General features: G+C 38.0%; 1 protein-coding gene across 4 annotated transcripts in view; it reads left to right on the top strand.

Annotated features, from left to right (window-relative positions):
• nrp2.S (neuropilin 2 S homeolog) overlaps positions 1-25,181 on the top strand; it is a 93,339-nt gene that overhangs the window by 19,294 nt on the left and 48,864 nt on the right. For all 4 annotated transcript variants that reach the window (XM_018237402.2, XM_018237403.2, XM_018237404.2 and 1 more), the window contains 5 exon segments: positions 3,939-4,116; positions 14,984-15,165; positions 19,087-19,317; positions 20,335-20,490; positions 22,363-22,532. In XM_018237402.2, the coding sequence (XP_018092891.1) occupies positions 3,939-4,116; positions 14,984-15,165; positions 19,087-19,317; positions 20,335-20,490; positions 22,363-22,532 (917 nt within the window).

Consider the following 25,181-nt stretch of genomic DNA (forward strand, 5'->3'; position numbering starts at 1 on the left):
TAATTTTTTGATATCCTGATCTACCTTTCAGTGAGTAGAGGCATTAGCTTTAGGGTCCCTGTACTGTAATTAACAAAGAGTGTTGCTAGGCTGATAGCATGGTATTCGCAGTCTAAAACCACTAATATCTCAGAAACCACTATTAATAGTCAATGAATATAAATTTCAGTAGTATGGTTTAATTGTTAGCTATGAGGAACCAAAAAATCTGTTACACCCCTGACAATTTTAATTGTATTCCTCCTTATATGTCCCCTTATATATGTTTCCTCGTGAGGCAACTTCGGGCGACTTCGGAAAATGAAGCGCCGCTTGTGCATTGTCGCAGGTGATTTTCATTTTAGCCTGCGGAGGGCAGGGGGAAGGCAGTTCGGGGAGATTGTCTCCCCGAAAAAGAGAAGATTTGCCGCGGGGCAACTAATCTCCCTGATTCTGCTCATGTGGCCAGACCCTAACAGTCAAAAGCCCTCTTTGTGTAGGAAAAGTTGGTTATTATAACATAATTCTTGATTTAAAATCCTGTTACACAGTGCTAATGGGATTCAAATATAAATCATGATTTGTAAGTGTGCAAAGAGAAAGTTGCTGTGTTGACAGCATGCTGAAACCATTAGTTGTTTGAGAGAAGTTTGGTTTGTTTGCACTAAAGTTTTTTCTTGGCACGTCAGAATATTTGTAGAGGTCATATCTGTTACAGGCTGTTTATGTTTCACTTGAAAAAAGGGTTAAAATAATTTGGGCCAGAAACCTTAATATGGGTGAACTGCAGAAAGAATAAACGGCAGCTGCTGCGTCATGTGGTAAACATCAGACAGGGACGAACTGCACATTATCGGGACATTAAAACAAAACCACATACTGTACACAGCTAAGGCAACAGTAACAAATTCTGATGGAGTGCAGAATGCTCATGATTAAGACCACAGACCAAGATGGTGGTTATCAGGACCAGCTGACATGCTTTTTGCAGCAGGCCATACAAACAAAATATTGGGTTGTGGGAATTGTGGCTCTTTGTATCCTTTTTTATTTATTAATTTTTGGGAAACAAAGTTTTTTACTCAGTAGCAAGCAGCTATGGGCATTCAGATGTTGTTAAACTACAATTTCTAGCAGGACACCTAGAGCTGTAAAGTGATAATGGATGTTGTAGTTGAGCAACATCTGTAGGACAGACAATGGTTCACCATCACCAAGGGTGGAAGTTATGGTAGCCATTTTTTGTGCAATCTGTGTCACTTTAGTGTCACATGGCGTCATTTATGGCATTATAATCAAATCACTAGTCATACGTCAGCTGTCACTCCCTAGTGCAGGGATCCCCAACCTTTTGAACATGTGAGCAACATTCAGAAGTAAAAGGAGTTGGGGAGCAACACTAGAATGAAAAAAGGTGCCAAAGTAGTGCTGTGATTGGCCATTTGCTAGCCTCTATGAGGATTGTCAACCTACATTGAGGCTCTGTTTGGCAGTGCACCTGGTTTTAATACAACCAAAATATAACCAAGCCTGGAATTCAAAAATTAACACCTTCTTTGAGGACACTGGGAGCAACATCCAAGGGGTTGGAGAGCAACATGTTGCTCATGAGCTACTGGTTGGGGATCACTGCCCTAGTGGGTCTCTGGGATGTATTGGCAGCTCAAGGTCTGCTCCCATGCCTCTATTGGGACTGTATTTTGCACTTAAATGTACAAAATAAGCCATTGTGATGGCTTATTAGAGTAGGAGAGTGCCCCTTGCAATCGGTTGGAGGATACATAAATACAGGCATGCTGTTTATAATGCAATTTTAAGGTCTGAAAATGTTATAGATGCTTTGTGTATAAAATTGCAGTGTAATGGGCATCACATGTGGTGTCTATTCTATAAACAGTATGATCCAACTTCTACACCCTATGGGAGTTGGGTTATTTCCTGAGAACGGGCAGGGCCTCTTCTCTATTCCAGAAATATTAGTGAGAACATGTGGGAAGTAAATGACTCCTTGTGAAAACTAGGAACTGAAAGTAAACATTCTGCAATAGTACATCCTGTTGTTTTGTTCGGTTCTTTGAATGGACCAAGTTCATTTCTACTATTACATGCAAGAGTTAGTATGTAGCTGGAAAACACCCAGTTTAAACAGTGTTACCAATCTCAAAATCAGAATTCAATAAATGTACCTGTTTTTAAAGAGCTGTAAAGTAATGTTGCCAGTCTGTGACTCCCCCATAGTCCTCTACAATTTAATTACAGATACACTGTGAGCTGGGCGTTGATATAGTGGTTGCCTGTACTCACTCTTGTGCTGAATTGGCCAATGTATAAACAAGTTTAGTTTTGTAAATAACTTACAAGTGTCTTCTGTTAGTACATACAACTCAGTCTGTATTATCAGAAGCCAAAGTGTTTGGTTCTCCAGGTATTGTTGCTGGAAAATGGCTGGCAGGAGACAGGTACTGGTCGGGCAATGTTCAGATTTTGTCCACCCCAGTCTTCCCAGACTCATGAATCTGGAGACATAATTTCCCTGCAGTACTTGGCAAATTGTAGGTATGCAGACATAGCATTTGTCCCTAGGCACAATTTTTCCAGCACATATACAGTATAACCTAAAAGGAAATAAACATGCAGCGGCAGTGAAATTTTCAATACCTACAACGAGCCCATTGTTCTGTGGAACTTCAGACCTTAGTAAACACTTGAGAAGGAAGTCCCTTTTTCCATAGCAAAACAATACAACCTGTAATTTATACATCTTGTACTCTATGAGAATTGTTCCTCAGCTGGCACATATATACTGTACATTGATATATCTCAGCATATAATACTCAAAACAGGCATAAGCTCTTTTACCAAGATAGAAGCTTAAGTGCTGAGATCCATAGTAACCAATCAGATATTTGTTTTTGTCTATTTAATGGGCATTCGACTTTACTTTTATCATAGCAGCAACAGACTCATCTGAAAGAGTTGTGTGCTAGACTGTGGCTTTTCCTTCATACTAAGAGTAACAATAGTACAGCACTCAGCTCCTACCTGTATGGAAATGGGATAAATATAATAAATTAAAGAAAACTAGACAAAAAGTCGACTGCAACCACCCACTCCTAAACCACACCCAAACCAAACCCCACCTACTCATTGATCTGCACCCAACTCGCATCACTTCACCAAATGTGAGGCAGGTGGGGCAGGACAGTCACATATCTATAATTAGTGATTACGTGTCTAAGGTCGCTCAACGCACACCCTCCCGCGTCCCGCAAGAAGACGACCCAAACCCGCCTAACCATTAGGTAAACCCACGGGTATCAGGTCGTCCTGCAAATTATTACTAGGCATGTATGTTGGAAATATATAACCTAGTGTACTTGTTAGCTGTCTTGCAGTCCTACACAGGTGTAAAAAATATGGTAACTTCCCATTAGGATCTTATTTGCTTCCCTGGAGAAGTCACTTCTTGTAGCATATTGCTCTCTTGTCCCAGGGTACCTTTGTAACACTAATGGCATTGAGAAACACTTATTTCCCAGTGATTAATTGTCTGCAGTTTAGTTGTGTAGCATATATGTTGCTATTTGCTATATACACAAATAGTCATGCAAGTTAGTTAGAAATTGTAACCCAATGGTACAGTTATATATTGTATTCAGTGGTATTTACATTATAGCTCTTTGCATAAAATAAAAGATGTTTATGCTTCTTTCACCAAACATCACACTGGTCCACTTAACTGATGTGTTGATTGCTTTCATACTAATAGAATCTATGAGAAATATTTCAATGAGTAACATTTGCGAACATGAAAAACATGTAAAATATATTACGGTATAAATAATTGCGTAGAAATTTACAAAGTGAAGAGTTCCTTTAATGTGATGTTGAGTGGAACGGTACAGATGATATATTTATGCAAAGGAGCTGATAATGACAAACCTTATCTGTCTTTACAGGAAGCGTGTGTGGCGGCCGTTTAAATGCCAAAGATGCTGGTTATATCACGTCCCCAGGGTACCCAAATGATTACCCACCTCATCAGAACTGTGAATGGATAATCAGTGCTCCAGAACCTAACCAGAAGATTGTGCTCAACTTCAATCCTCACTTTGATATCGAAAAACATGACTGCAAGTAAGATCTATGTGCTATTTCTGCTTATTTGGTAATGTAAGGGATGCTATCGATAGAAGCTCTTTTTGACATAAAGAGGGCTGATTATAAGTTATACCCACAACATTGGTTGCACGCTCTTGATGTCATACATGAAAGTGAAACTCATACTTATCCACAGAGGTTTTCTCCAATGAAAAAAAGAAAATGTGTTTGTCTCATTAAAAAAAAGAAATATGTGGAAAGAATTTATCAGGAATTTCTGTTAACCTCCTTCAATTGTAAGCGCTTGGAATCCCACTGCTTATGGTAATCAGATGCTCCCTGGTTTCATAAAAAGCACAGTTGCCAGTGATTTATATAGCATCTGCTATTACAGTTTCAGTGTTAGAGAATATATATGCCTTTAAAGTATGCACTCCAACTTAATTATTACTGTGGTATCTTTTAAACTTTCATGCAGGGTTAAATCCGCCTCTACACTCATTTCAAATGCAGGTGAAGCTTACCTGCTCCCTATTTGGAAGACTTCTGGCGAGCCTATGATTTGCTTATCTCAACATTTTTTTTATTACTGCTTACTAGCTGCCTAAGACACTTAAGATATCTGAACCAGGTCTCTTTCCAGCATCAGACATGATGTTTCACATGATGTCATTACCCTATGGATTAAACAGAAACCTTGTTTGACCTACTCTGGGTTGAGGTTTCATGAATCCTAGCACTAAGTCATTGATTGGTATCGATTACTCAAACACACTGGAGAGTTTTAGGCCACACACCAGCACACCGATTGATCTCCCCAAGATCATACTATTTATAAAGCGTGTGCATTATTTTCCAATCACTAATGCACCGATTGAGTCATCTAGCAATGTCCACCTCTTAAAAACTCTAGGGTGTATTAGACCTGCAGCTCACTTTTACTTAACCCATTAGACCATGCAATAAAATATAAAATGGGGAGACTCCTCAAACCCAATCCAAGAAATGTTAAATAAACAGATCATCTAAAATCTGTTCAGTTCCTTTGGTAGACAAGAGTTTTTATTATGATGATTCTTTTCTCTCAAATGGAAATAAGGCTGCTTAAAAGTAGTGTGCTAATGCTAGTATGCACCACTTGAATGCATTTTCATGTTAGAATATCATAAAATATTGATGCTCTGACCCACATATGCCAGTCTCCATGTGAGCATTTTGCATGAATTCTATGGCCCATGTTTACTAAACACCAGAAAGCTGGAAGACATCTTCCAGTTCATTAAAACCTTAGTATCTTGATATATAGGGGGTTATTTATCAAAGGCTGAATTTTAGAGTAATGTGAATTTTTTTTAAGCTTAAAATTAGATTTTAATAGGGATGCACCGAATCCAGGATTCGGTTCGGGATTCTGCCTTTCATCAGGAAAAAATATATTTGCATATGCAAATTAGGATTCGCTTCGGTATTCATCTGAATCTTTCGCAACGAATTCGAGGCTTCGGCCTAGTCCAAAATAGTGGATTCTGTCCATCCCTAGATTTTAATCAAAATTCGCATGGTATGCCATTTCTGAAAAAATTAGAACATCTAAAATTCAATGGAATAGTCCCAACCTGAAAACTCAAATCAAATTTTAATCGAATTCTAATCGAGTTCTCCGAATAAAAAGTCTGACAGTAATAAATCTCACATTCAAATTCGAGTTTGAATTCGAGCTAGAGATTTTGTAACTTGAAATTGTGAGTTTTTACCAAAAATCCCAACCCAAAATTAGAATTTGAATTCGAACTTTAGTAAATCGGTCACCATAATAAATTGATTATATGCTAAGTAGTTGTTTTAGAAAAGAATATACAATGATTCTGATGTAGAGGGTGATAAATGACTTTCAAAATTAATTAACACATATTGCAACAGAGAAGGTGTTAAAGGCAGAAAAATCCTTGTTGTAAGAATAGGATCATCTGGTATCTGCTCAGCTTTTTGGATACGTTTTTACTGTCATAAAAGAAGCGGCAGAATTTAGCCGAATAATAATGCCTCTCATTGCAGTATTATAAAATTAAGCTGCAAAAGAAATCAGCTCATTTTTGACTGGAAAATGTATCATGCAGTTTTTATGTACTTAGAGTGGATTTAGAAATGTATTTTATCCAAACAGGCACAAAACAGCAGAATCATTCATACTGGGTTTATTTACATAAAATTGCAATTCAAATTTGTCTCATTGTCTTGTTGTTTTTTTTTTAAAAAAAATGCCAACATGCCTATGCCATATTCCTTTGACTTTAGTTGCATGCACCTGTCTCTGCACATGGATGAATATATCTTTAAAAATACACACATTTTAGGCCTCAAATCTACCAAGTGGGAGGAGTGAAATCAATGGCAACAGGCAAAGGCAATACTGGGACTTATGGTTTATGTTTTGAGAAAATGTATTATTTAACATGTAGGTGTATTTTTAAACTATTTGCAAATGATGTTGATAAGCTCTTATAGAGTATTTGATCAACTCTAGTGTTTAGTCCAGAGTGGAAATGCCATCAGAAAGCCAAGTGTAATCCTGAGGCCTAGCATAAGGATGTTTGGACCCTCTTGATTTATCAGACAGTTTTTTGATTTGATTTCTTGTGCTGTCAGATAAAAGTGTCCTGTTCAGCAGTAGGTCCAGAGTGGCTCCTCTTGCCTAGTGCAGCCAACAAGCAAATATTTCTTTGTCTCTAATTAGCATTTAATGAAAAAAATCAGCTAGTTTAAATTTCCACACGAAAGTATCTGAGGTAGATGATAAATTGAAAAATCAAGGCTGCAGGTTATTCCCAAGGCCTGTACTTGAGAAAGCAAATTTAGCCATTTTGTTTGCTAGATATTAGCATGGGGAGGGCCGGAGACACGTATAATCAGCATTCAAACTCTTCATTTCCGTTGAACTATTTGGTGCTTAGACATAAAATTAAATGGAAAGAATAGAATTTACTACTGGTATGGAACCTGTTATACAGAAAGCTAGGGACCCGAGTTTTCCAAATAAGGGGGTTTGAATTGCCATACCTTAAATCTACTAAAAAAAAAACCTTAAAACATTAATTAATCCCAATAGGATTTTGCCTTCAATAAGGATTAGTTATATCTTAGTTGATATCAAGTACAAGGTAATGTTTTATTACCATTACAGAGAAAAAGAAAATCATTTTTAAAAATTAGAATTCATATATTCAAATGGACTCTATGGGAGATGGCCAGATAACAGTTAGACCAGATAACAGTTTCCATACGTGCATATGGCTTTCGTCTACTAACACATGCAGACAAAATGCCACATCTGCCATTGCTCTGAAGATTTGTCTGAAGTGTTCTAGTACTAGCAACATTTAGGCTATTTTTGTAAGACATTATTCGTGAAACAATTGATAGTTTGACTAGCTATTACTTATGGAAGCTGTAATATGTTGGGACTTCCAACTGAGACATGCTATGAGATCAGCTAGTGTGAAAAACCATTAAAACGCACACAGAAATATACTTGTTTCTTTTCAAACTGTCAAGGTATGTAAGCTGGTGTGTTCTGTGCAAATCAGGCTAGTCTAACATCTTGAAACAATAGACAAGTACTATATGCAGTACACATGAAGCCAAGCATGCAAGGTGATTGTGATTCTGGAAGGCCACAGGATGGATATTACTCTTTAGCTTTTAGTCATGACAATTACATTAGAGTAGTTGAAGATCTCCAGGTTCTAGCTATAGAATTTAGCAGCAGAAAGCCAAAATGAAATGTATCCACGATACAGCAGGAGTAGGTATTACTGGCATAAGATCAGGCATGTTTTTGTGTTATTATATCTATAATATCTTTCATAGCATATCTTTTCATTTCTGTAGGCCCCAACGGGCCTCCAGAAAAGGTCATGGAACAACCTGCCCCCAACTCATCTAAATAATCAATCTGTTTTAAAAATGCACCCAAAATTTATCCTATCAATTCTGTAATCTGGGGTTAATTTTTTAACACAACACTGAGACAGATCTATTGACCTGCCTGCATATTTATGGTATGTCAGTGGCCGTCCCTAGAGTTTTGCTACTTATGGTTCTCTAAATTACGCTTTGCTTTTAGAGAAGTCTGTAGGGATGTGTGTTACCTAAACATCACTAACTGATCCTGCTCATGGCACAGTCTCTGTAAACAGCATTATCTCAAGCCCCATCAAGACATTATTACAAATGTATTTAACCCCTTGACTGCAAATAAATACCCTGACTATTATAAATTGAATCTGTCTGCTGTATTCAAATACTGATCCACATGAAATATCCCCCTGGCCATTGTTTGAGCAGAACATTTGTGTATAATGAGAATACTGGTGTAATGCACAAACCTACAGTTTAATCACAGGTGTTTATCAATGGCCCAGTCTTTATAATGGTCTCCTTTGTAGTAAATCTGGTGCTGCCAAATCAAAGCGTTGTTTTTAAGTCTAAATGTTATTATTCTCGAAAGGAGTGTTGACTGAATCTCAGTGTTTCTGTCATCTAACCTCTGATATCTGACCTACCCAAGTATAGAGGATGAGTGAATAGATTGGCACTTATTTTGTACTTAGCTGGGGACAGTGACATTTTCAGCATTGTCCACGCTGGGAGCTTGCATCAAAGTCTGACCCTCCAGCCCATTTCACTTTAAGCCTTGCTCATTTTTATTGAGCTCTGGGAAATCTAAGAAAGTGTTGCAAAAGGTAATTGATTCCTTACTCACAAGGCTTTACTTGAGGGTCTTTCAGGCTGATCAACACAGAGTAAATTGTGGTACACAATTTACTTACTGCATTTGTGTAGAAATGACTTACAGGTCAGAATACTGCCCACAGGCCTTGAATTGGACTGCAAATGAAAAAAATTCAATGGCACACAGGACTAAAGGTGGCCATACACGGATAGATCCGCTCGTTTGGCGATGTCGCCAAACGAGCGGATCTCCCTCCGATATGCCCACCTTGAGGTGGGCAATATCGGGCTGATCCGATCGTGGGCCCTAGGGCCCAACGATCGGATCCTAGCGTTCGCCAAACGGGCGGTCGGATCGCGGAACCGCATCAACGAACAGATGCGGCCGCGATCCGACGGGATTTTTAACCCCATCCGATCGAGATCTGGCCGACTTTCGGCCAGATCTCGATCGGGGAAGCCCGTCGGGGGCCCCCATACACGGGCCAATAAGCTGCCGACTTGGTCTGTCGGCAGCTTTTATCGGCCCGTGTATGGCCACCTTAATGCAACATCATAAGTGTTTTTTGTGGAGTGCGGTGCCACGTTTCAGGGCAAACCCCTTTGCTCCGAAACGTTGCACCGCACTCCACAATAAACACTTAAAGTGTTGCATTAGTCCTGTGTGCCATTGGATTTTTTTGTTTGCTAATAACATTGGGAGCTCCACCTGTGAGCACCAGACATCTTAAATTAGCCAAGAGGGCAGGGTGTGCGAGAACCAAAACCTTTTGTATCTTGAATTGGACTGCCCAGCTTTACACATACTGCCCTCTGTTTACTGATTGCTACACACTTATACTCTATTCCTGCTAGGTTTTCTTCTTAATGCCCATTCATGTCATTTGGGTGTATCCAGCCTGTGACCATCTAGTTTTCTTGGAGTAGTTGTTAAAAACAACTGGAAAGCAGCAGGTGGCCAACTATGTTAACACCTCTCATTAAACTGCCAGCCATTTATTCTAAACTATCCTCAAGCATACTGTCAGTGTATAATCCACTGGATTTAGTATTTTATCCTTTCTCTTTTATGACCTCATCATTTCCTTCTGTATTCAACTTCACCATTACTGCGTTATGCTTCCCAGAACCAGCTCATGATCTTAAAAGGGCACTCGTTAAATAAAATTCTGGGATATAAAACAACCAGCATCTTACAACTAAATATAAATCAATGTGTGCATCTTTGTGTAGCCGAGATTTTGCATTTACAGCAGTCTTTCTAGACGAAGCAAACTGGGTGGCACCACTTCTTTCTTGTCATCTTTTGGCTAATTTATACCCTTTTTCTTTGATATAGGAGGATGCTCCAAAATTGGTGTTCTGGATTTAAAACTGTAATTAAACTCCATCTTAGACATATTTATAGAGATGATTTTAGGGGGCAGAAATAAGCTTTAATTAAAGTGTAAAACGTTTGAATGACAGCCTACAGAAAACCCAAAATTAAAAACAGGCATATTTTCTCCAACAACTGACAATGGTTAAAATGATTTCCATTGTTAGTCCACTTATTTCAGCCATCCAAACATTTCAGAATGACATCAACAGGGAATATCTCCATTGCAAAACGAGACTCCTTTAGCATGAAATATGCCTTGTTCTGTGGTTACACAGAAAGCAAGCAAGCAGGGGAACCAGCTGTTTAAGAGTTAAATAAAATGCTCACATGATAGCTGTTTATCCACTGATAGGATCATTTCTGCATTATAACTTGTCATGTGCAATGTGTTTCAGTTAGGAGCCTCTCTTTCTTTATCTCTTTTTCTCCCTGTCTCTGGCTCTGGCTGATAAGCGAGAATATCAGAGAGCCCATGATTTAAAGCTAGAATGGAAAATTCAACATGTTGCTTCTGGTAGCGTTTACTGCAAATTAAACGTATGAAGGGAGGAATGGCAAGGGAAATGGCTAATAACATATATACATTTCATAATTTGTATTTTTATCTTTTTTTTGGATGCCTGTTTTATCTATCTATCTATCCATCCATCCATCCATCCATCATCTATCTATCTATCTATCTATCTATCTATCTATCTATCTATCTAACTACCATATATCTGTCTATCTATACCACTGAAGTTAGCACCCCTTAGACTGGTGCTGCATGGCTAAAGGCTAAGAAGCCGGATGCGGGCCATTAGTGGATTTTTATTGCTTCTAACATGCCCAATGACATTTTGGTCCCAGACCATGGTGTGGTTAAATATTGTCTCATTACACTGATAAAGTTAGATGGTATTGCTCTTGACAACATCACTGACCCAGTGCCACTATTAGATTTTGCTTCATTTGTGGGCCCTCCAGGGGACAGGGACTATAACTGCGGTAGCAATCCAGGCCCAGTGGGCCTTTCCAAGTAAGTAGAATAGCACCTGCTACATTTGCCCTGACAGGACTACCACTTGTTATCTCTTAATGGGGCCCTGGTGCTTCTAGAGTTGCTGTTTCCTTGGTGCAAGGAAAGCAATATGTAAGCTCCCTCAAATATTGTTGAATATGGAGGCACCAAAAGATGTTAGGTGCAAGCTTATAAAACCCATTGACATTGATGTGTGCCCTTGTGTGTGCACATCTATAAGCTCTGTAGAACATAATGGTGTTATCTGTTATCCATTATTTAACCTGTGCCATGTAGCCTTTTTGCAATTTCCGCCATTGCTACACAGCAGTTTGTTTATATGAACTATAGTAGTGTTTCTGAAGCAAACAGGTCAGTTTTACCAGTGCAGGGCAACACTACATGATATTATTTATTACTTTAAAACACTTTCATATTTTGGTGTTACTGTTCCTTTTATATAAAACAATGTCATACGATTCCCTACCTGTCAGCATTATAATGTATCTATTTGTTTCCTTCTCTGGCTCTCATAACAATATGTATATGTAAGCAAAAAGCTACATGTGCATTCAGACTTATGTATAGAGGCATATTGTTTTCCAGACAGTAAATAGCATTTACAAGTGTAGTGAACAGGCACAGTGTGGAGTTTAACATCTTATTTTCATGCCTGAGGCGCACATAGTGGAGCTGGGGGAATATTCTCTCACTGTTTGAGATGTCTAGCAGATCAGTCATCTTGCAGGAGATTGCTTGGGAGATAGCTGCTGAGTGAAAGGAACCCACACAAGCAGAACACCGTGCCGCTCTGTCATTTGCAATAGTGCTGTGTGTGAATCTATTCCCAGGCCATGCAACTGCTGCAGCCCCAGTCTTGGGTTTCCTCCTGAACGCCCCTCTGATGAAGGGGACGGGAATACAGTTGTTTTACATGGCAGTATCATTGTAAACAAACAAGGGGAGAAGCCTGAGACTGCTGCAGGAAGTCATTTTACAAGGTGTTAAAGTGCCATTCATGGTGGTGATGATGGTTTGGGCTAGGAGGGGAGAGAGTAAATAAACATCTGCTGGGGGGAAATTAACAACTGCATGGCTGCACTATAATGAGGATCAGTACATTGGAAAATGGGCAAACTCTAAATCCACAGCAAAATCCTTCTCTTTGTGGCTGGAAATGACTCACCCATAGATTTTAAGCTGTCTCCTTCCTCCTCTGTTTCATATCACGCAGTGCTTCATCATTAACTATGTATGTGTTTCTTACAATGTTTCTTCCCCCTGTCTGTACTATTATTGCATTGTAATAATGTATACAAGTAGTGCTATAAAGGGGACGCTATAGATATCCCATCAGTACTTCCAGGGTTTTAAAGCTGGTGGGAACTGCCACTCCCAGCTGCAATCTGTAATTCACAGTGCTTAGAGGGCTGCAAGTTTACATGCCCATGTAGTAATTAATGATGGAGGTCTAAGGAGACATCCATCACCCTAGCATAGAGGGATATTAATGGTAATGTAATGACTAAGTGCTGTATATTTCACTGATTAATGCATAGACTTGTGGATTGTGTTTATGTATGGGGAATGTTCTTTCCCCTTCACTCTTTGGTGTATGACAGAGAATACACTATAAAAGAAAACAGCTTAATGCTGGCTCCTGAATATAGCTGCCTGTTGTTAACGGGGTAATGTAACTCATTTATAAATAGAAAATATTTTCGTCATCTTCGTCCTCCTTCTGTACATGGAGCCTTAATTTATGTATTGTCTTATGTGTATGCAGAGCCACCATAATGTGGACTCATACTATTATTTTAGCTGGGTCCTCCACCAGGTCTAGTTACCTGGGTCCATTGGGTGGTAAGTCCTGCCAACAAGTAGAATGGGGCCCCAATGAAAATGTTCCATGCACACATGGGCCACACCCCTTAGCTACCCTGCTCTTTGGGTACTATAATGCTGCAAACTTTACAAATACCATTACTGTACAAAGAGCTGTTTGATTCCATACCTTGCATTGCATCTAATGATGACAAGACACCTCAGCATTGATATGCATTAGCTTATTATGACCTACAATGCATGGCTTTCCAGACAAGCTAATAGTATTTAGCACAAAACTCCTATATATCCTGAAAAATTTAGATGAGTGCAAGTGCTAAGGATCATCTGTAAGTCTGCAGATAATTTTGCCCCCAAATAGGGTTGCCGCGTCGCTAGTATTTTACTGGCCTAGCCGGTAAAAATGATCCTTGGTGCCAATGTTATTAATAGGGAAAATGGTAGGTAAAATTATAGGAAGGCTGGGAATTCTTTCCAGAAAAGGTGGCAACCTTACCCCCAAATTAAATTATCATTGCCCTGCAGCTCAGTAGTGCTTGTTCTAGATTGGTTCCTCATCAAAGGTTCTCTGTGTTCTTCAGTATTTCCCATTGTTCCTTGTGGACTCAGACAATCATTAGAAATGTGTATTGTCCTTATAACTATATTTTCTATCCTTCAGTCTCTGGCTTTTCCTTCTTTATCTCAATGACAAGATGACTTTTTGTTGAATGTAGAGTTCTAAGCTTATGACAAAAAGTCACTTTGTCATAGAAGAATGTTATTAGTTAGCACTAAGGGTTTCTAAGAAATGCTAGATGATAAAAGGAAAAGAGTCCAGAGGAATATCAAAGACAAAAAATGCTGCAGTTTGTACAGTTCTTCCTGCTCTGGTTCCAACATGACATGCAATGTAAAACATATGGCTGTGGAAGGGATCTTGTGAATCTTTCCAGAACTGTATCTTGTATTCAACATGCAGAAATGCTTCCTGTGTAGACTGTTTTCTTAAGCACTGTGCATACTTTAACATGTCATATTCCCTAATCCTGCCATACAGTATATATAGTTTCAGATGTATTTAAGAAATGTATTTAATATCTAAAATTGTTTTTGGTTAGGTTAACACAAGATTTAGCAGAACCGCTTCTGTCCTACATTTGTATGATATGTGAAGCTGGGATACTGTTCCTGTGTAATTCAATTGTATAGCCCACAGACTGAGCAGATCACTTGATATTTGCTTTTTGGAAAATGGCTTATTCTTTTCATGCATACTTCTTGGCAGAAATGTGTATAAACAACACAGATTCACATTGGGTATGGAAGACTGGAAGCAGCCATTTGTCTCAGCAAAGGTATTCTACATGGACCTCAACCAAATGGCATTCCTAGAAGTAATGGTGATAATTTAGTGAAGTCTCTGGAGGTTGCCTTATTTGAGAAAAGTAGTGTAGACATGCTTTCTCTTAAGTATAAGTGCAAATACAGAGAGATGAGGCTGTAGTATATAGTCAATAATTTATGACTTCCTCATTTACTTTGCATTTAAATTGAAAGTAAATACAAAATAAACACTACTTAATAAAAATGACATATTTACCATAATACACAAAACATCCTGTAATTGATATGTGTTGCATCTTAGTCTTCTGGAATAGACACAAATCCTTGAAATAGCTATGTTTTTAAATATTCTGTATGAGTAAAACAATTAAATCATAAATAGAAACTGACTAATTTCACGTGTAATTCATCTTCTTGGTGTGTCTCCAGAGGCATGTATCCTTTCTGACCAATTTACTATATTCTATCCATTTATTGCATTTAATAATCGCTTTGTGGATGAGGAAAGTGGTAGCTAAAGTTCAGTGACAGGTGGAAAACCACAACTTGGCAACAGCAGTTGTTAAATAGCCACTTAATGTATCTCATGCAAAAACTGACATTTCCTTTTTTTCCAATAGGTATGACTTTATTGAGATTCGGGATGGTGATAGTGAGTCAGCAGAGCTGTTAGGAAAACACTGTGGAAACATAGCTCCCTCTACCATCACGTCATCTGGATCCCAAATGTACATCCGTTTTACATCAGACTATGCCCGGCAAGGGGCTGGATTCTCACTGCGCTATGAGATCTTTAAAACAGGTCAGTATGTTGGGCCAACTAAAGTCATGTAATGGTTGGTTGATTAATTACAATGCTGTTTTATGAGTGTTTCACTGGAGTGTTTGCTCCTTCTGTAATATGTTTTATCTGACAGGTTTAACATAGCGAAACAGCAAGTCCAAAGATTCATCTTTCTCTCTCAAAACATAAAAATCTCAATTTCAATATAAATTGCTTGGGAAAGTCATATGTATTTTTAACATACATCTTGCAGTACTTCTTGACCTCCATCTCCATATGTATGGGGATCATTATTTAGAAGGGGCCACATTGTCACGTTGTGAATTGTTCCATAGGCCAGTTGGTCAAATTTTCCCTTCCATGTGTGTGGTCAAACGGCAGAATATTGGTTAGATAGCATGAAATCAAAATGTGTGTGGCCTGCTTTAATCAGTGGGTACTGAACTTATTTGTGTGCTGCTCTGTGAGTAGCAATTGATCACATTTTGTGTTGCTTTCCATTATGATTAATCCCCTCTGGAGATAGTAAGTGGGTAATATTTGCCTAAATTACATGATGCTCAAAGTTTAACATTATTACTTAAACAATCACTAGTTTTATTGCAAATGAAAATTTAAAGCACCTTTGTGCCTGAGACGTGTATATGTGGGTTTTCTACACACAAAGTCAAATGAATGTGCCCCCAATAGAGAATTATACTATGAATGGCACACACAATGTGGCTATTCACAATGAGGTGCCTCTAGGAATGCAAAGCTCTCTTGTACATCAAACCATAATTTTGTAAAAAGGAGATTGTAAAACACTCTTTTGTTTTGCTGTGGAACCTATGCATCACTGTGTAAAATGCAGAGATCCCTTATAACCCAGTTCACTATCACTCATTCAGACAGATTGCTTTGATTCAAATTGATGCATATACTAAATCAATAGAAGTTTATGGCTGCTAATGCCCACATCCGAGTCAGCCTTAAATAAGCTTGGCGCAGATAAGATGAGTGTACTGTTAGATCTTTGCAGATCATTAGGATATTCACATTATAGCCTTTCCAGGCAGGTAAGAATTTAAGTCAAGTACTGAAGTCAAGGGCAAACATGTTGAAGGTCAGTCAAAGACTTGATATTTCACTTCTGTACTGAATACATTCTTACTCTCTCTATTAATTAACTTAGTTTAAATACATCTGCCCAGTATAGTAAATTCTTCATTCAAATTAAGCTTGCTTGTACAGAAACAGTAGGATAGTAAAATATATTGCAGCTTGATATATATCAGGGTTATCTTTATTTTTATACTGTATATTATCAGTTTTATACAAGGTACAAAGATTTTTTTTCAAGCCAAGTGATGTCTCATGCTTAAACATTTGTAGGCATTTTGGTTTCTGAAAAACGGGGTTATAATGTGATTTTTGACATAGAATTAGGAATTACTGCTGCTATGTTGCTCCAGAGACAGTCCCATTCTTTGCATGCTAATTATAGATACATATAAAGATAAGAGGGCTCATTAACAAAAGGTGCAAAAACCAGGCTCAAAGCACAATATGTCTTCTACTTTACATCTTGCACCCACAGGGTTGTGCTTGCAATATATAGGCAGAACACTTTTGCCTTGCAGAATAAAGCAAAAAGAAAAAAAATGCACCTGTTTATCAATCAGCTTAACGGTTTCCAACAGGTGACTAGTATATGTTGTTGACTGTTGATTACTAGACATATTTCATTATCTTAATTTGCTGTTTGCTCTGTTCTTATGCCAGACATACTATTTATATATACTAAAGTTGGCCATACATACAGAGCTTAGTCATGAAATGTGGCTTAGTTGCCAACCAGTGGTGCAAATGTGGCCCTATTTTTGTGCAATGGAAAGGAATTTCTATTACATTCTACTTGTAGTAAAATGTTCCATTTAAAATGTGCCATTTAGACATTCCTTACTGTATTAAATGACCCATAGAATAGCTTTAATAAATATTACAGAGTATATAGACAGTAATGATGGAATCTTTCCAAAACAGATTATTTTTTTTATAAACATTCATGGGAAGTGAACTATCAAAGCTATTCGCAGAATGCATGATGAAATGTGCTTTTCTGCCAATTCAACACAAATGTGCGATTTCGAAATCAATTTTTGTGGCTAGTCAAACAACACTTTTCTCTAAGCAGAGCCTCACATTTTCCCAGAAGTTTTTTTTCAGCAATTATCCATCAAGAATACTGAGGTTAAGTGAAGCCCACTCCTCTGTCAACAGCCTTCTTTGTGCTCTTTGGAAAGCCAATGGGTCAGAGTGCCTGGGGCCGCAGAGTAGGCATGACCACAGCAGGGTCAAGAAGGACATAACGGAGACTGTCTCTGCCATGTCTCAAAAATGGCCCTATTCACATTTTATTTTTGGGATCTCATCATGTGGAGCTCACCAAATCACTTAAATTTATGAAGAAAAATATAAAAAGCCATCAGCCTAAAATAAGGAGTCACCAGATTTTTGACACTGATAGGAAGAAAATGTTGTCAGGGACTTAAATGTTTTAATATGTGGCTTGTTTGTAGCTGTTAACACAATACATAAAAAGCACCTCTTCCAGCCTATTAAATTTCTCTTTTTTGAACAGGATATAAACACGAGTTTCCCTGGCTTCTTTTTCTATGCATATTGAAACCTGGTACTCTCTTACTGTTATTGAACTACTTGTCCAGAGATCCTCACAGAAACGCTGATATAAATCAAGGAAGATTGTTAGAAATATTGGGTGTCTGGGGGGTGACTGTTAAAACTATTCATGTTGCTAAAACACCATCAGTATATGGTGTGGAAAATGGTACCTAACTGCGCTGGCTGCCTGAGACAGGCAGAGAAACATCTCAACAGTCCCTTCTTCCAGAAGCATTCAGATGTGTTCTGCATAAGTCATCTAGCTATTGTCTTGGGTCCTACATACTGTATAAGTTTGTGCGTGCAGAGAATTTTAGTATGTTCTGCATACACATCGGCCTAACTTGTAGCAACGCTGTGTAACAGAGTGAAAATATTTATGCACATAATACAGAAGAAAAGGAAGATTTGGGAATAATTAAATTGGAAGCTGAAGGTTGAAGGTTACTAGATATGTGTGTCTGAAATTGCAAACACAGAGCTGCCTCTCAGAATGTTCACTTATCTGGATATTAGGCTTCTAGTATTTAATAGTCAGTTCTTTTATTGAAAGCTTTTGTAGAGCCTAAAAGCAATGTAATCCTTTATCAAGAACAGATAGAAACAAGTTTTAATTTTTAGAAATAAGACATCAGCTGATACTCTGAACATTAGGGGATGACAATCTATCACACAATCACTAAAGTAAAGGTGAACTAGGCCTAAAACATACTCTGCTAAACACTGTTCTTATTGTAAGGTCACTTTAACGCAGAGCAGGACATTACTGGCACATATTTATATATATGTAAGGTTACTAGTTCAAGGTTAAAGTCCTGGTTCTGGTTACTGGTCCTGGTTATCGTTTCAGAACACTGTTGCATTGTCAGGGTACAGTAGGAGGACAATGGCTCCTTGTAGCATTTTCCTTCATACCATTGTAATGAAGATTTAAAATTCTCCATAGTCCTTACAGCTAGATAGTCAGATTTCCTTAAGTCCTGCAAACAAAGAAAATGAGTATTCCATACACTAATGATGACTTGTTTGATACTGGTCCGTTCATCTAATTAGCTGTAAGTGTTTGGGTTCTCTTCTTTGTGTTTCTTACAAATGCATTTCTTGTTGACATAAACATATAAGAAGACATGCATTCAGTTTTCTGGCATAAGTGCAACTTTTTTTAATAAGTAATTAATTAGTGATTTTAATACATTTTTTATATGGGTTTAATCTTTACATGCTCTACCTGTCCAACTATCTAACATAAGGTATATTTTGTTACTCACTGTGCAGGATCTGAAGATTGTTCTAGGAACTTCACCAACAGTAACGGTACCATTGAGTCTCCTGGTTTTCCAGACAAATATCCCCATAATTTGGACTGTGTGTTTACCATTGTGGCCAAGCCGAAGATGGAGATCATTTTACAGTTTCATACATTTGACTTGGAACATGATCCTCTCCAGGTTGGCGAGGGAGACTGCAAATATGACTGGTTGGACATCTGGGATGGCGTTCCAAGTGGTAAGATATTGAAACCCCCTATTCCTACTCTACAACTTGCTCTTTCTTCTGTTTGCTCAAAATGTAAATTACTGCAGAATGCCCATTTTAATCATTTCAGAGGACCAGAAAACAAATGGTATAAAATCTGGGAAAATGTCAAATCAGGGATATGCATTATATTGGTAGGACCACAACATAAACCTTTAAAATTAGTGAAAACGTAAAATCATGGTACGTTAAATTGAGGTTTTACTGAATTCCTTATACTCTTGCTTTTGTACACCATGCTGTAAAGGCTGACTACTCAATACATTCAGAAAAGGATTTCATTATCTCTGTATTGTCAGTCTAAAAATCTCTGCCAAAAATTGCTAATTATCTTAGCCGATCCCATCTATCAATCCCCATCTACAGTAGCTAAGTCAGAATTGGCTTGGAAAAACAAAGGCTGTGTGTCCAGTGGCACGTATTGGCCAAAATTATATTTTTATACATAAATACTGGTATTTCAAAATAGTCTACACTGCAAATAACAAAACCACGCTCATCAACTAATTGGAATTAACTGGAACCTCTAATATTTCTGAGAAGCTGATGCGAAATAAAATGAATGGGACTGACTCCAAGCAATGAGCCTAACAGTCTGGATGTGGACCAGGATATCTTATTCCAGCACTAAAAGTATTAACTTGCTATGTCTGCCTGTGACATGTTTTATTATTTTCTTGCTCCTTATTTCGACTATCAACAGCACAGCAATGCTGATCCTTCTATCACTTCCTATAAATCAGCCTCTCTGCCCTTTTCTTGCTTCCTTTCATTCATGATACTGAGAAATCAAATCACTACCATTTGGACGGCAGTGTATTGTATGAGATTACTGAACGTTGCAGCTGCACCCTGCTTGCACCATTACTGCAGCTGTCCTGTACGACAGATAAGAAAGCAGTGGAGTGCAATTAGGGGAACACAGAATGATGTGTCAAGCTTGGTGCCCTCAGCTGATAATATTAGCACTTTCATTTCTCTTTACAGTGGGCCCCTTGATTGGCAGGTATTGTGGCACCAAGACCCCGTCAGAGATCCGCTCATCAACTGGAATCCTTTCGCTCACCTTTCACACTGACATGGCGGTGGCTAAGGATGGCTTTTCAGCTCGATATTACCTTGCCCCTCAGGAAGTCCCTGAAAGTAAGTTGAAAATCCTTCTACAAAGCTGTCAGGCTATGACAGCACAGCTTTTCATCTAACTTTGTTGAAAAAACAGAATTATTATATTATTATTCTCATTTCCCATTTTACTTTCTATTAACAGCATAAGTGAAAGGCTGGTCTTGCCTGCTAGGGGATGTAGCCATCTAACTAACATCCTATGGTGTTAAATCACTGTTCATAAGACCTTCATTTTTGATTCCGATTGTGTCTTTCATTTCAAACAAATGTTTTCTTACTTACCAATGGCTATTGTTCTGTTATCGAACCACAATAAATTTAATGTCAGTCATCCTTATCCCCCAGTAGTCTGCTGCCTTAATGGTTTCTCTTCACGCGTACAGCAGGTTAATACAGTTTTGGGAGAATTGCCACTTTATTAATAGTTTCAACCATTTGTTTTTTGATATGCTTTCCAGAGGATATTTAAATTGTGGGATGTGCAGTTAAGTCTCACTCATTTGCCGGCAGATTCCCACAATGCCCTGGGAATAGCATTCCTGCAGACTGGCTTTAATTAAAGAATATTTTTTGGTAGGAAACTGTAAAGTTTATAGGTTGTGAAATTGAGCACAATCATACATACATGCTGATGCTTTTTTAATTAGACCATTCAAACATTCTCTACTTATTATGCATCCTGCTTATTTTCCAAGTAGCACCTTTGTGTCTGCAGAACATCTATAGTCTTACAAAACAACACTTCGGCATTCGCCTGCAGCCAATGTACAAAATTATTCATTATCATTTTCATATCATTAGTGTCAGTTGGGACCTTTAAGCAGACACCACTGGGATGAAAACATGGTGGTAGCAGATATCAGACACTAATTTGCAAGGAAGCCCTGTCTAAAAAGGCTAATCACTGGGTTTGTTGGCATTCAGGGTGTATGGTGATTTATAAATCTGTTGGACACCAAGGGGCACATTTACTAAGGGTCGAAGTGAATTCGAAGTGAATATTCGAATTGAAAAACTTCGAATTTCGAAGTAATTTTTGGGTACTTCGACCATTGAATAGGCCAAATTCGACTTCAATTCGAAGTGAAAATGCTTCGACTATTCGACCATAATCATCGATACTTCGATAATCGAAGTACTGTCTCTTTAAAAAACGTTGACACTTCGCCACCTTAAACCTGCCGAATTGCTATGTTAGCCTATGGGGACCTCCTAGAACACATAGCCAACATTTGGCTACGTTTTTAGAAATCAAAGTGAAAATGTACGATCGTAGTACGATCGTACGATCTTAAAAATCCTTCGACTTCGAATGTTGAACTAGCCTATTCGATGGTTGAATTTCGACGTTTTTTTCATTTCAAAATTCCACTCTTGCTAAATCTGCCCCCAACTGTTTTTGCTTGGTATATACAGTATGTATCCAGTGAAATGAACAAAAATTAATAGAATCCAAGGTTATTTTGTTAATGTGCTGTTCTCTTTTAACTACTCTTTGTTGAAATCATATGCCAGACCTATATCATCCACACACGTTTATAGGAAACGTAACATGCCTTACCCACACTCTGAGTACAGGTCTAAGTAATGTGTTGCGAAAAAGTTGATTGAAATCACTGCAAAATGCCTATTATTCACAGTCTTCAGTCAGCCGTAAATGCTAGCATTGCCTCACTGTACATTGCTGCTCAGTGGCAGTTTCCTCCATGTATGTTTTTCCTAAATGGATATTTGACTATTTGTTGTCTGGAATTCACAGACTTGGAAGAATAGTCTTGGTCATCCATCCCGTTGGCAGTAAATCCATGTCCATCGATTATTTATTTGACTCTAGCATAGTTAAGAAATGACGTCATAACATACCTTTTAATTCACTTGCTTTGTTTACAGCCTTTCAGTGCAATGTTCCTTTGGGCATGGAGTCTGGGCGTATTTCAAATGAACAGATCACTGCATCCTCTACATACTCAGATGGGAGGTGGACAGCCCAACAAAGTAGACTCAACAGTGATGATAACGGTTGGACTCCCAATGTAGACACCAACAGGGAATATTTGCAGGTAACTATACCTTCCTCTCCCCACATAAGAACACATGAAACCCATCAAGTAAAGGAGTAAATACACTTCATTAGCATGAAATAACTTTTTCATCAGGAAAATGTTAATGGGATCCCACTGATTGGCTGAGTGATTTGCTGCTTCATGGCCTGTGCCCACTCCTTTCTGGAATTGGCAATTTTTATTGCACATAAACAGAATTGCTGAGCAATTGCAATTGCCCTAGGTGAAAAAAAGAAAGAAAGAAAAAACATATCATTTAGATCATTACTCTTTAGGCAACACTGCAGAACACACTGCATGTATGTCAGGCATAAAATAGCTTTTTTATTTCTTCACCTTCCTCCCCCTCCTGACAGGTATTAGTTCCAAGAGCCTGTGCTGGAAAACTAATCTCGGTAGTACTTGGACTAGGTATTAAATCTGTATGGTGTGTTTTGTAACTCAAGGGAAGATGGTTTGTGAGCAATGAAGTGAATTTATGCTCTGGCTTGCCTTAATAAATACCTCTGGCAAATCTGAAAATACACTGTTTAAAATGCTCTTCACCAACCAGCTCCTTTTGCTGCCTTTTCTATAGTGCAAGAAAGCTGAAACCTAAGTATTCTTTTCTTATAATTATAAAAAACTTGTTATATTGAGAACATGTTGAATATTTTAGTTGCTTAACCCTATGGCCCTATGGAGAGATACGTTTGGCTGCCTGTAGAAAGCAATTTTGACATATATACACATACACATATACTGTATATACGCATACACATCATAAAGTGCACTATTCTCTGCAAGACTAAATGAGCAAGCATTGCAAGAATGGAACTTGTGTATAACCCAATATACATGACATCTTGCATGAACATAACTGCAAGGCTGCTATGAAATTAATTTGCAAGCCAATGGATAAGCAGAGAAGCTTATGCAGCACTGGTTTAAATCAGGTATATTGATGTATTGTGTTGAGCTCTTGTCAAGTGCTCATTTGAATCCTTTATAAGACAGTGTTTTGGAAGCAGTTGCCTTGCATCGGGGAAGGTATTCCACTTAAGTGGATCTCACTGCACCATGCTCAGGATTAATTGTTAGTCAGAAGGCATAATGCTAAGGCTGGTGGGAGTGCCGTAATGAATTGATCCTCTGCAGAAACAGGCTGCGGCGCTTTAAATCACCCCATCACCAGTCAGCTCCCTTAGGATGAGAGCCAAGAAGAACTGGCATGTAGCGGACAAGAGAAATGTCTAACTCCTTCTGAAAAAAATAAAAGAAAAAAAAAATAAAACAATTAACCCATTAAATGCTGGAGTATGGTGTATAAGAGTTGCTCACTACAAATTATCATTCAGTTTTCTGTGTATCTATCTATCTATTTATCTTGTGTTACCTAACCCTACACAGTTCAATTATTTTCGAGAAAGCCTCCCAGTATAAGTATTTCACATAAAAGGCATGTAGCTGCAGTTATACCAAAAGTCAAATATTTCATTTTTTTATATATATATATATATATATATATATATATATATATATATATATATATATATATATATATATATATATATATACTACCTGCTACAAAAGCCAAAAGCAGATATATATATATATATATGTATTTGCTGATTTTAAAGTCATGATGTAAAAACAGAATTAGTAATAACTCAGTTGGAGAGAACAAAAAGCTAATTATTGAGTTCTGTACAAAACTCATGCGCACACAAGCAAACAAAAACACACACACTCCCCGCATAACACACACACCTGTTGCCAGCAGAAATGCTTTGATAGACCTTAAAATTAGAAAGAGAAAATGAGAAAATGTATCTGCAAAGCTAGTAATGGCTTGACTTACATAACAGGGCACTGAAAGTGTTAAATGATCATCTGCTAACCTTTCTTCCGCTGGCAGCAGCGTTTCACAGTCCCACCTATGGCTCCAAGGAAAAGGACATTGTCTCAGCAGGGCTGGTTTCCAACCGCCAAATACTGGGATAATTTATTCCACATTAGTAATCTGGCAAGGAAAAAGAAGCCACCAAGCAAAATGCAAAGTGTCTTGGACATTTACTGCATTGGATATATTTTTTTCTAAGCAAAGCAACAGGACTGCATAGTCTGCTTTCTGTATAACATCATCCGGGTGTTAACTGCTTCAAAGAGCTTAATGCATTCTTTTAAAGTCATATTCAGGCCTGTTCCAGTACTTCTGTGTCGTACTGGAACATGTTACTTAGTTCTAGTTGTTGCCAGATTAACAAACACAAACAAATGTGGACAAAAAAGAAGTTATTCACTGTTTAAGGGACCCAAGTCTCTGCAGATACTTTTAATTAAAACAGAAGAGTAATCAGTAACAGAATTGAGTTCTTAATATTTGCTATGACAGTGTGGTATTATTGTTGTGATGTTGACATTTATATACACTGTAAACTCCACCATTTGTTCAACAGAATAGCTGTCATGAATTAGAGAATGGGAAACCTCTTCAATAATTTCCATTTATGTTATTCTTTCATTTGCTTTTATTTTTTTTTCAATTAACTTGGCCCTTTGAAATGTTTAATACAGCTAATGGCATGTGAATTGTATAAATATGAAGGATAATTCACAGTGCTAGTTCACAACATTGATGTCTGTCATTGGACTACACCACCTTCA

Source organism: Xenopus laevis, chromosome 9_10S (genome assembly GCF_017654675.1).
Source record: "Xenopus laevis strain J_2021 chromosome 9_10S, Xenopus_laevis_v10.1, whole genome shotgun sequence".
NCBI classification, from domain to species: domain Eukaryota; kingdom Metazoa; phylum Chordata; class Amphibia; order Anura; family Pipidae; genus Xenopus; species Xenopus laevis.